This window comes from Hemiscyllium ocellatum, chromosome 2 (genome assembly GCF_020745735.1).
Source record: "Hemiscyllium ocellatum isolate sHemOce1 chromosome 2, sHemOce1.pat.X.cur, whole genome shotgun sequence".
Taxonomy (NCBI): domain Eukaryota; kingdom Metazoa; phylum Chordata; class Chondrichthyes; order Orectolobiformes; family Hemiscylliidae; genus Hemiscyllium; species Hemiscyllium ocellatum.
Genome location: NC_083402.1, coordinates 89521365 through 89534565, shown reverse-complemented (window position 1 = coordinate 89534565; position 13201 = coordinate 89521365). Strand labels below are relative to the sequence as shown.

General features: G+C 38.4%; 1 protein-coding gene across 4 annotated transcripts in view; it reads left to right on the top strand.

Annotated features, from left to right (window-relative positions):
- The window catches only part of LOC132824029 (terminal uridylyltransferase 7-like), a 90494-nt gene that overhangs the window by 47833 nt on the left and 29460 nt on the right, over window positions 1-13201 (top strand). For all 4 annotated transcript variants that reach the window (XM_060838282.1, XM_060838291.1, XM_060838309.1 and 1 more), the window contains 10 exons: window positions 2645-2731; window positions 4667-4770; window positions 7493-7550; window positions 8624-8727; window positions 9011-9100; window positions 9359-9472; window positions 9842-9919; window positions 10087-10264; window positions 11702-11749; window positions 11836-11927. In XM_060838282.1, the coding sequence (XP_060694265.1) occupies window positions 2645-2731; window positions 4667-4770; window positions 7493-7550; window positions 8624-8727; window positions 9011-9100; window positions 9359-9472; window positions 9842-9919; window positions 10087-10264; window positions 11702-11749; window positions 11836-11927 (953 nt within the window). The remainder of the gene's footprint in view (window positions 1-2644; window positions 2732-4666; window positions 4771-7492; window positions 7551-8623; window positions 8728-9010; window positions 9101-9358; window positions 9473-9841; window positions 9920-10086; window positions 10265-11701; window positions 11750-11835; window positions 11928-13201) is intronic.

The window sequence follows — 13201 nt, the reverse complement described above, 5'->3', positions numbered from 1 at the left end:
AGCATTGGTTTAGGACAGACAGGTGCCAGATCATACTGAGGAAAGAGGAGAAAATGTGGAAGAGTTCAAACTTTAGGAAGTGGTTTACACACTGAATATATAATTTGCCATATTAACACGTTTTGGTAGATTTGAAACAAAACAGAAAATTCTGGAAATATGCATGAGATCTGTCAGCTTCTGAAGAGGAGAGATTAACATTTTAAATGTGGACACTAGACAATCTGCCTGACTTAAAATCTTCTTTTGCTAAGTAGTATTTTAGCAATGCTTTGCTATTGTTTAGCGGATGAATCAAGTTGTGGTCACCTCAGGCCAATGTCCTTATACCTTAGAGGCAACGTGCTTTTGGCTGCACTTAGCCAAACGTTTAAGATTAAATATTATGTGTCCATTTTTGTTGTTTGCAGTTATGTGACATTATCACAATTTAATTAGAGGACAAATGAAAATTGTCTATTACCTGTCTTCATTATGATTGTATTTGTAATTAATTTGTTCTCTATCTAGTCCATGCAACTATGTATCACTTTGAATGCCCTAATATATCTTGAGTGCCTAACTTAATGAAAATATAGCATTTAACCATAATATGGTCAAGTTATACATTTAAGCAGCAGAATAGTGTTCTTACATACTAGTCGTCTTAACTTATAATTAATCGCAGGAGCTCAGAGTAACAAGGCTTCTGATACAATAACACAGTACATAGAAGCACTCAACTGAAAAAGTCAGTCACATCATTTGGAACCTTGATGTTATAATTGACATAAATATGACCACGTAACCGCATTTGCTCCACCACAAAGCATATTCGTTTGAGATTCAACAGTTGTCTTAGCTTTACTTTTGCTGAAATCCTCTTTGATCAGATTGATCTGATAGTGGCTGGTAAAATCATGAATGGCTGTGTAGTGTAAGTAGGGAAAAAACTGTTTCTATTTGCGAAAGGGAAAAGAATGAGAGGGCAAAAATCTGAAGCAATGTGCAAATGACTCCAAGGTGATGTGAGAAAAGTCTTTTTCACACAGTAGTTAGGGTATGAAATGCACTGGAGAAATGCAGCAGAGCCAGATTCAAAGCTTTCAAGAGGGCATTGGATGTTAATTTGGTAGAAATGGAATGGATCGATATGTTAAAAATGCAGGAGATTGGTACTAAATAATGGAACCAGTGCAGACACAATGGGCCAAATGGCCCCCTTCTGTGCTAAACAATACTGTGTAATGTACAAAAGCACAATACTACTCATGCTGAAAATCTAAAATATAAACAGAAATGCTAGAAATGGCTCAGCTAATCTGGCAGTCTAAGAGAATATAGAAACAGAATTAATAATGTGAATTTTATTGCAGGCTATAGGACTCTGACTAGGACCCAGATTCAGAGCCCACATTTGCCATTACCAGTTTGACATTTTATTTACAGAAAGCCCCTGTTTAAGGACAAGGTTGAGCTTCTGATGTTACAGCCCTTTTAGAGGACCTATAATTCTGAAACCTCAGCAGTGACTCTGGGAGAGCCAGGTCAGAGACCTTGGGATTAACAAAGGGTATTCCCTTTATCGATAATGGATGGAGGCCTGTTCGTCGTTACAGGGATTGACTTCTTTGCTTGCAGCACTGCCTTTTCCAGTGGACCTTGAGCTGCTGCAGGGTCCTTGAAGCTGATATGGGCCTTTCTACTGTCTGCTTCTGCAGTGGGCAGACAGTTCCCATGCATGCCCACCTACTGCTTTCTGCTGGGAAAATTGCTTGGCAGCAGGACAGTGTTGAGCCATTCCATCAACAGATTGTTATTTTACTTGTCCCTCTGCTTCTACTGCTCGAGGAAGCTGATACTATTTAGCCTTAATAGTTCTTGTCAATGTCTTTTTGAAATACCTGGCAAAAGTTCGGGATGTAAGAGGTTTTAAGCAAGTACGGAAATAAGGAAAAGAGGTTTGGGAAGGAAAGGACAAGGGAGAAGGCCTATAATAGGGTGCAAGGCAGAAGAGATTAAATTACAAAAGTATGATGGTACAACATTGCAGGATCATGGAATTTTGAAGAAGGAGGCCATTTGGCCACAGTGATTCCTGGCCTATCTCTGAACATTTCACTTAATGGCATTATCCTGCCTTTGCCCATCACTTCTAATGAGAGTGGTGTGGACAAGGGTGCCATGGAGAAAATGGAGCGGGCTTTAGAGGACCCAATCAGCCTACTGTTGCTCTTTTCTTTTATGAAACAATCTGTTTCGAATGCTGAAAGTAGACAAGAAGAAAAGTTGTGTTTGATGGTGAATAGGGTGAAAATGGCAAAGGAATAATTAATTGAATACAATGGCTGTTGAGGACAGAACATGATTCTAGGAAGAAGGGTAAGATGTGAGAACACAAATGCAGGCATATGCTGTCAAGCATCTTGTCATCCAGAGTGGAGAGGAATCCTCGAATTAATAAAAAGGGAAGATATATCAGAAGCTCTGGTATGAAACGTGGTATCATCAGAACAGATGCAACAGTGATGGGTAAATTGGAAAAATAGAATAGAACCAACACAGGAGAGAGGGTCAGAGGAAGTGGTAGGTTTGAATTTTCAAAGTTTTCTGTCAGAATATCAAATCAATTATGGAAACTAAACATCTTCCCTTTCCAATTCAGATGACTTTGCCCCAGACCTTCTAGAAATTCAAGCACGTGAACATATATTGATAAAACTGGAAGCGTTTATCAAGAAAGAACTTGATGGTAAAAATATTATTTTACACCTTTAGTTATTAATTTACTAAACATATGCATAATTGACAAAAATCAAATTGCAAGATCTAATCAGCTTTTCTACATATCTGAAAAATGTTTATCGAAAACAGCTTGCATTTTCTGCTTTTGATGTAATGAAACTTCGTAAGATACTGCACAAGCATTACAAAACCAGTATGACACCTACCCACATAAGGAGATAATAGGTTAAATAACTGAGAGCTTGGCCCTAGAGATGTATCTTAAAAAGTGAGAAGCAGAGTCCAAAAATGCAGCTGAGGAATTCCAAAGTGGCTCAGTGGTTAGCAGTGCTGCCTCACTGTGCCAGGGACCCAGGTTTGATTCTAGCCTTGGCCCTCTGTCTGTCTGGAGTTTACACATTCTCTGTGTCTTCATGGGTTTCCTCCAGGTGTTTCATTTCCTCCCATAATTCAAAGACAGACAGGTTAGGTGGATTGGTCATACTAAATTGTCCATAGAATTTAGAGATGTGAAGTTCACATAGATTGGCCGTGGTAGGTGCAGGGTCACTGGGATTGGATAGAGCTGGATCTGGATGGGATGCTCTTTGGAAGGTCATTGTGGACGTGATGGGCCAAATGGCCTGCTTCCACATTGTAGGGATTGTATGATTCAAAATTTGGGGCCCACTCTGAAGGGACTGATATCAGTGGTAGAGCAATTACAATTTAGACAGCATTATAAGATCGAGAACAAGTTGTTATGACTGACATATTGGAAGGAATTATTGCATTATAAACCAAACTTATTTTATGAAACATGTCAATTGTTTGTAGAGATGGAGATTGATTATTTTTCTTCCTGTACCTGTTTAGATATATCACATAAATTGAAATAAATTGTGAACACAGTTCCATAAGCTGTCTTTGTGCCTTCAGAGATTGAGACCTGATTAGTAGGCATCATTCAGGGAGAGGTACATATTTGATAAATATAGTAACCTAGCCGCAGATGTACGACCTACGGCCTGTCCTGGTGTCATGAAATCCACAGGAATGGGAGGCTGGCTATGGAAGCAGCAGGTCCTGAACATGCCTGTGTGTGTGTGTGTGTGTGTGTGTGTGTGTCTCATTCACTCACTCACTCACTCACACTCTCTCTCTCTCTCTCACACACACTCACTCTCACTCTCTCTCTCTCTCTCTCACTCTCTCTCACTCTCTCTCACACACACACACACACACACACACACACACACACACACACACATTCTCACTCATTCTCATGCCACCCCCCCCCCCACCAGCCCATACAAAGAAACAAGAGGGAAAGTCAGAAGCCTCCTCCTTTCATCAACTCCTGCCTTACAAACGTGTTTCTCTTTAACCTGAGCCTTTTGTAATCCAGGTATCTTACATTTCTTGGCACTTGCACTTGTAGAATGAGGAATTGCCTGGGGAAAGGACCGGGAAAACTGGCTCATACTAACTTCCCAAAAATCGAAGTCTGTATTTTTGAATAACACCTTGAAATTCCCAATTGAGAGTTTTGAATGTATGCTTTTAGTTGAAATGTTCTGTTCCACTTTGATATTGTTACTGAAGTATCAAACAGAAGTATCTATTTTTAATAAAAGTTGTTTTTGACATATTTTCTTACGAAATCTTAGCCAAATAGAGTCATAAATGTTGAAAAGTAGAGGAACTTTATTAATGCCTACACTTCGTATGTTTCTATGAAGAGAGATTTGCTTAATTTCTCTTATTCATAATAATCATGCAATACAGACTCAAATCTTCTTTTAATAATACAAACTATTTTGAGCTATTTTATTAAAATCATTATAAAAACTGCATTAGAAAGTTCACATTCCATATGTGGTACTTTGAATGGAGTTCAAGAACATGTTTTTCAATTGAAGAAAATTATTTGTAAATTTCAGTGCAGTGTGTTATTTTTCAGCTAAAGCAAAGCTCTGCTTGTTTGGGTCCTCCAAGAATGGGTTTGGTTTTAGACAAAGTGATCTTGATATCTGTATGACATTTGAAGATCAAGAAACAGCAGAGGTATGTTTATGAACTGATGTTTAGGACTTACCATTGAAACTTATCCAAATGCCTATCAAAGTTTGCTTTTTACTAGATACCATGTACTGAGTGCACAATATCTTCGTGAAAAGTTCTATCAATGTTGTGTTTTACTCCACTCACCTTCAAATTTGAAAATTGTCCTATCATCTTTTGTTTTGTTCCTTCATGAGCCTGGGCATCCCAGAAGTACCAGCACTTATTGCCATCCCTAATTACCCTTTAACTGAGTGGCTCACTTGGCCATTTCAGCAGGCAATTAAAAGTTAGCCTTATTGCTCTGGTTTTGGAGCTATTTGGATGACAGATTTCCTTCCCTAAAAGACATTAGTGAACCATGTAGGTCTTTACAACAATGGATGTAATTTTCACAGTCACCTTTACTGAGAGTAGCTTTCAATTCATCCAGACATCCAGGCCTCTGGGTTACTAGTGCCATGACATTACCACTACACCTTCTCCTCCCCCAATCTAATCTGATTTGGAAAACTTCAACATGTCATTTTGACGGTTCAGTTTTTTCAAACTATTCCACAAAATTAATTTGTGATACTTAGGGAGTAATCATATTCAACTATGTATCCTGAAGGAAAGAAATATTGCTCCTGACTGCTGTTTACTGACCGTGAAACCTTCAGCGTTTACCATCATTAGGTCAGTGAGACTGACAGCAACTTGGACGTTTGGATATTCCCAGAACAATGGAAAAACCTGAAAATTGTAGGTGAAACAGGAACTTGGGCATTCAGGGCAAACTGAGTGATTACAGACTCCTTAGAATAGGAGTTCCTCGAGACTCCTTGCCTCCCATGCAGTCATGAACTGTTTCATTATGACATTGTTCGTATTGCTGTTAAATTGGCAACACATACAGGTTGCACTTGTTTAACGAGTTGTATCTGGGACTTTTACAGCATATAAACTTAATAACTACTGCCAAACTGCCTTAAAGGTCTGAAAAAATGAAACCTAAGTTTATGAATTGCCAAATTTCTCCACAAAATGCTTTTTCAATGTAAAGTAGTCATATATTTGTTTTATTATTTGAATATTTAGATTAAAGTGGAGGATTTTAAATGCGTTAGGTTAGCTATTTGTGAGTTCTTCGAAATTGCTGAGGAACTGATAAGTCTCAGATTTGCAGCAGCGATGATATGGTTAACTTGCTACCATGTTTAAGCTGCTGCGTAATATCGGATGTTCCTATTCCAGAAATATTCCTTGGACAGTTTTCTTTATAGGCAGCAGCAATCACTCTTTCTTTGCCTCTGACTACAAAGCCCAGGACGTTCTTCCTAAGATTAAATACCAAAACCCCTCTCATCATGATTTTAATGGGCTATGACTAATGCATTTTGTAGTAACGTTCATCTCTGCCACTGCAATATTTTTCTTCTCTTCCCTTTTTGTTAGTCAGAATTAAAAAAAAGTTATTTGCACGAAGTACAAGTGTACATTAAAAACATGTTGCCTTTTTTGTTCCTTTTCTACTTAATTTACACTTACCTATAATCACATGCAACTGCTAGCTATCTTACGTAAATCCACTGACCAGAATCTGAGCTGCACTTACTCTATTTGGTTTGCCTCTAATTTTTGGTTGAATTCAGTTTCTTTTAAAAAGTACTACTTTTGAACATAGTGATTTACATGTGACTTCAGCTGCAAACAGCAGATAGTCATAGGGTCATAGGGATGTACAGCATGGAAACAGATTTTTCGGTCCAACCCGTCCATGCTGACCAGATATCCCAGCCCAATCTAGTCCCACCTGCCAGCACACGACCCATATCCCTCCAAACGCTTTTGGTCATACACCCATCCAGATACCTTTTAAATGTTGTGATTGTACTAGCCTCTACCACGTCCTCTGGCAGCTCATTCCACACATGTACCACCCTCTACATGAAAAAGTTGCCCCTTGGGTCTCTTTTATATCTTTCCCCTCTCACTGTAAACCAATGTCCTCTAGTTCTGGACTCCCCACACCAGGAAAGAGACTTTGTCTATTTATCCTATTCATGCCCCTCATGATTTTGTAAATCTCTATAAGCTCACCCGTCAGCCTTCAACGCTCCAGGGAAAACAGCTCTAGCCTATTCAACCTCTCCCTATAGCTCAAATCCTCCAACCCTGGCAACATCCTTTCTAGTTTCACAACATTCTTCCGATAGGAAGGAGACCAGAATTGCACGCATTACTCCAAAAGTGGCCTTACCAATGTCCTATACAGCCACAACATCATCTCCTAACTCCTGTACTCAATACTCTGACCAATAAAGGAAATCATACCAAACACCTTCTTCACTATCCTATCTACCTGCAATTCCACTTTCAGGGAGCTATGAACTTCCACTCCACGGTCTCTTTGTTCAGTAACACTCCCGAGGACCCTACCATTAAGCGTATAAGTCCTGCTAAGATTTGCTTTCCCAAAATGCAACACCTTACATTTATGTAAAATTAAACTCCATCTGCCACTTCTCAGCCCATTGGCCCATCTGATCAAAATCCCGTCGTAATCTGAGGTAACCTTCTTCGCTGTCCACTACACCTCCAATTTTGGTGTCATCTGTAATCTTACTAACTTTACCTCTTAATGCTCACATCCAAATCATTAAATAAATGATGGAAAGTAGTGGACCTCGCACCGATCCTTGATACAGATGAAAGTATACATTTTTCTTCTCTTCTGTTGCAGGGTTTAAATTGCATCAAGATTATAGAGGATTTGGCAAGAGTGCTCAGAAAACATCCAGGTATTTCACAGCCTCATTAATATCAGATAAAACAGTCTTTAGAAAGAAAAGACGTTGTTTACCCATGTAAAAGAGATTAGTGTTGAAAAATGAAACATTTCGGACAAAGCACTCAAATAAAAGCAAAATGCTGCAGATGTTGGAAATCTGCGACAGATAAAGTCTGCAGATCTAGCAGTGTCTGTGGAAAGAAACAGAGTTAATGTTTTTAATCCAGTATCTCAACAAAAAACCCCTACCCCTCACCACCACCGTCCCTATGCAGGAATTTACAGACGTGTTTACACACACACACACACACAAACACACACACACACACACACACACACACACACACACACACCCCTCCACGCATGCACACATACATCTCCATGCGCACATGCACACACCCTTCCCTCCACGTTCACCCCACCGCACGCACCACCCTACACTCACACCACCCTCCACACGCGACACACCACCCTTTACAACATGCGCACACCTCCCTACACACGCCCTCTACACACTTGCACGCACATAGCACCCTCCACACACACACACACACTCCACTTTCCCCCGTCACATGTGTGCACACACACACACCACCCTCCATGCATGCACACCACCCTCTACACACATGTGCACACATCACCCTATGCACACGCACGCACACTGAGCACCCTCCGCGCACATAACCCTCCACACACACACACACACACACACACACACCACCCTCCACACACTTGCACACACACATCACTCTGCGCATGCACACACACACAACGCAACCCTCCACACGTGTACACAGTCCACCCTCCCCACACTCACCCCCCTCCACACAACCCTGCTACCCCATGCACATCGCCCCTGTAAGAATATGCATCCACAGGTTTCCTTAGTGTGTCAAACTCAATAAAAGTCCTGTCCCGTATTATTAATGTGTACTTTTCACATGCTGATTGGCCTGTTGTATTCCAAACTTGCAGGTTTTTAGAAATTGATGTTACTTTTGTTTTATTCATATTGACCATAATTGGTAACAATGATGGTTGCTAATTTGAAATTGTAATCATCGATTTAAACTCTAATCCTAGGCTTAAAGAGCATTCTGCCTATTACAACAGCGAAAGTTCCAATTGTTAAATTTTTCCATGTAAGAAGTGGCCTTGAGGGAGATATTAGTTTGTATAACACTCTGGTAAGGAAGACAACGTGTTAATTAAATGCAACATTAACAGACACTTTTCAGTAGACTTGTTTTAAATATACTGTTTTAAATATTTTGTTCTGGGACCAATCGTTTTATTCCATCAGATCTTTATTATCTGTCGTAGACAGTGTAAAAAGACTGTGTATTTCTGATTTTAAATCCTTTCACGATTGTATTTTTAAAAATATTACAAACAACATTGCACAATTACTTTAGTGCTTTTTTCATAAATATACAGCTTTGATTTGTTGAATCAATGATCTTTCTGCAGGCGTTGCATAACACTGGACTTCTGGCCTCTTATGCAGCAATTGATCCCAGAGTGAAATGTTTAGGATATACTATGAAGGTTTTTGCTAAGGTAACTATGCTTTTATTCTTGTATGTCGGAATTGATTAATGTTTGTGTCTCTGTTTTTAGAGATGGAACTTTGAGATAGTTAATTGTATAACCTTATTCTGTGAATCTATTTTAACTTGATACTGTTTTAAAAATGAGTTTGAACTTTGGAACAATTGTCTTAGTATATTTTCTGAGAGTTTGTCATGCCAAACTATACTTTGTCATGTCTTGATGCTAAACATATCAGATAATAAAAATTTGTTTCATTTTGAATAGGTTTGTGATATTGGAGATGCATCTAGAGGCAGTCTTTCATCATATGCATATACCTTAATGGCACTTTACTTCCTACAACAAAGGAAACCACCGGTAATTCCTGTCCTTCAAGAGGTATGCAAGAATATACAAAGGTCTTCCTCAGATTACATGGTTGTTTAAGTTTATCTACTAATTCAAAGTTTTGTCCTCAAAGATTCCTTGCTCTTTCAGAGTAAACAGTCACTAATATTTCAGTTTTCTGGACATTTTTTTAAATGTCAGAATAGCATTGAATTGCATAGTAGATTGAAATAAGACATGTTTTATACACAGTTGAAAATACAGGTAATAAATACAGTTTGCATTTTCAAAATTAAGTAAATGATCCATCAGTTTTAGTGTCCATAAAAGGCTAAAGACTCAGTTCATGTGCAAGTCTGTGTGTACAAGAAATGAGTTTGTTTTGTAGAATTACATTACTTAACTGTCACTAATTTTCAGATATACAGTGAAACGAAAAAGCCAGAAAAATTAATTGATGGTTGGAATGTCTATTACTTTGATAAATTGGATGAACTGGTAAGTTATCTTAAATAATCATGGTTCTTTTTAAACTAATTTTTAGTTTCCTCACCTCAGTCAATTTTCATTCTGGAATAACCTCTTAGTTTTTGCTAAGCTCATCCTCAAATAAACTTTTATTTTGTCAAATACTGATGCAGTCTTTTCAAAATTAATTATTATAGAAAGACAAGTGGCCAGACTATGGAAAAAATAAAGAATCTGTAGGAGAGTTGTGGCTGGGGCTTCTCAGGTTCTACACAGAGGAGTTTGATTTTAAAGAACATGTTATCAGCATCAGGCGAAAGGCTCTTCTCACAACCTTTAAGAAGCAATGGACTTCTAAATATATTGTTATAGAAGGTAAATCTTGCAAAGATGATTCATTGTCACTGACATGATACAATCTGATTTTAACTGATATTTAACAAGGTGTGCGCTGTGGTGTCTGACAGGATTGAGGGGACATAGTAAATGCCCTTACCCTCATGAATACAGAATGAAGTTGTGTGCATGCATTGGGAATTTTAATTACCCAGTTGTTCAATAATTTGCTTAAGCAAAATGTGAAGGGGAAGAGTCCAAGTGATTGCAGTTATTATTAATACCTTCTCTCATGCAGCATTGAAGAGCGAATACTAAAACAAAACCTTTGGGTTTAAGATGAAGGTAAATTACTTCACTTATAAAGTTGTGAAACTTTGGAATTCTATCCCCAGTGGATTGTGTGCGCTCCATTGTTGAGATCACTTAGAGCTGGGGTAGATGGATTTCGAGGAATCTACGAATATGTAAAGTGGATGGAAAAGTGACATTGAAATCCAGTATGAGCCATAGTGATGCTTGTGTTTCTCTGTTCTTGCATTCAGTAACTTGTCTTGATTTCAGTGATCTGGAAGTGGTGTTGGATGTCCAGACAATAGTGACAGTGATATTACCAGATTAAAGTCAATTAGCTGTGTTACTATTCAGTATAGGGTGGCACACTTAAGGTGATGGCACAGGGGAGAGACTTAGCTCATGAAGCTCTACATGGTCCCTTTTCACATTTATTACTGTTCCCTCAGAGGTGACTACCTTTGACTGTGTGCAACTTTTTTTAAATATAAGAAACTTATGACTATCTCTTGATTACTGTGTGCATTTTTCTTCTCAAATGGTAGTGGATGTTGAGACCCAGAAGAGGGCTCCGGATTTACATCAGACTTGGGGAAACTGGAGCTTATTACATTACCTAAATTTAGGCTTCTGGGAGTTATGATTCCAATGTTTCAGGCTATACTCCAGTAGCTTAGGTTACTTGAACTAAATTCTCAGTGGAGGTCTGACACTAATAAAAAGAAGTTAGAATGTGCAGTGAATATTAACTTACTAAAGGCCTTTAAGAGGGAGCTGAATTTGTTCCTTTAGGTAGAAGACAACTTGAATTATAGTAGCTAAATGGACCAGCAGTGATTAGTATTTTAAGTATGGCAGCATCCTGGAACTTTGAGGGTTGGAGAGGAAATTTTCTTTAAATTATTTCCAGAATTTGGCATTTGATTTTTCTCTCTCTCCACCTCTCCCAGAAGACTGTTTGACTGTACAGTTGATTAAAGTTTGTGCTGTCTTCTGTACAGATGAACAGTCTGCATGACCTTGATTGCATAGCAATGCCTCATTTTGATCAAGTATATTTTCTTCTTTGAACATTTTTTTGATATTGCCAAATGTGTGTTGGATTTCTAAATTTTGGTTGCGTTGATTATGAACAGAACTAAGTGTTCTAAAGATATAATCAAAAGATTTTGTTTGTAATAGATCCATTTGACCTCAATCACAATCTTGGAGCTGGATTATCTCGAAAGAGTAAGTTGCATTTTGTCTCCTCTTGAAAAGTTTTCCATATTACAAATATTGTCCAATAAATAGATGGTTGCTCTTTGTTATTCCAGTGACAAATTTTATCATGAAAGCTTTCATCAATGGAAGAAAAGTTTTCGGAACGCCAATTAAATTCATCCCAAAACAATATCCTACAGTTATGGTATGTTGTGCATTTTGTCCTGAAATTCATATATATAACTTGATATTCTTAACACCAATCTTGCTTCTTATAGTATTTTACTTGCCTGGTTTGGCAAGGAAAATAACTTTCTATATATGCAAATTGATTAGGTGGCTTTACTTTTATTTTGGAAAATGGGAGAAAATCTTACTTGGAATAATTTTGTCCTGTAAGTAAAGCTGTAAACTCTTTCTTTCAAGTCATACCTAGTCTCGTAAGAAATGTAAGAATTTTTAAGTCTTTAGATCCTTTTTATTCCATTTCAATGATCATCCTGCTCATAGAGTCATAGAGATATACAGCATGGAAACAGACCCTTCGGTCCAACTTGTCCATGCTGACCAGATATCCTAAATTAATCTAGTCTTATTTTCCAAGCACATGGCCCATATACCTCTAAACCCTTCCTATTCATATACCCAACCAGATGCCTTTTAAATGTTGCAATTGTACCAACCTCCATCACTTCCTCTGGCAGCTCATTCCATGCATGCACTACCCTTTGCGTGAAAAAGTTGCCCCTTGGGTCCCTTTTAAATCTTTCCCCTCTCACCCTAAACCTATTCACTCTAGTTTTGGACTTACCCACTCCAGGGAAAAGACCTTGTCTATTTATCCTATCCATGCCCCTCATGATTTATAAATCTCTATAAGGTCACCTCTGAACCTCCAACGCTCCAGGGATTTCATACCAAATTGATATTAATATATTTTTTAATTCAGTAGACATCCTTGGTAACCTATTGCACAAATCTTTAAGCATTCAAAAAAAAACATTCTGCCTCATACGACCTCCTTAAAGACTTTCCCTCCAGACCAGGCAACATCCTGGTAAATTTCCTCTGCACTTCTTCCAATGCTTCCACGTCCTTCCTGTAATGGGGCAACCAGAACTGTACACAATATTCCAAGTGCTGCTGCACTAGCATTTTGTACAGTTGCAGCATGACATCACGGCTCCAGAACTCAATCCCTCTACCGATAAAATCTAACACACCACATGTCTTCTTAAAAGCACTATCTCCCTGGGTGGCAACTTTCACAGATCTTTCACAGATCCCTCTGCACATCCACACTACCAAGAATCTTTCCATTGACCCAGTATTCTGCCTTCCTGGTATTCTTTCCAAAGTGAATCATCTCACATTTATCTGGGCTGATTTTAACTCATTTCACGATTGTTTTTTTAAAAATATTACAGCCATTTGCCACCTCTCAGCCCAATTTTGCAGTTTATCCAAGTCCCTCTGCAA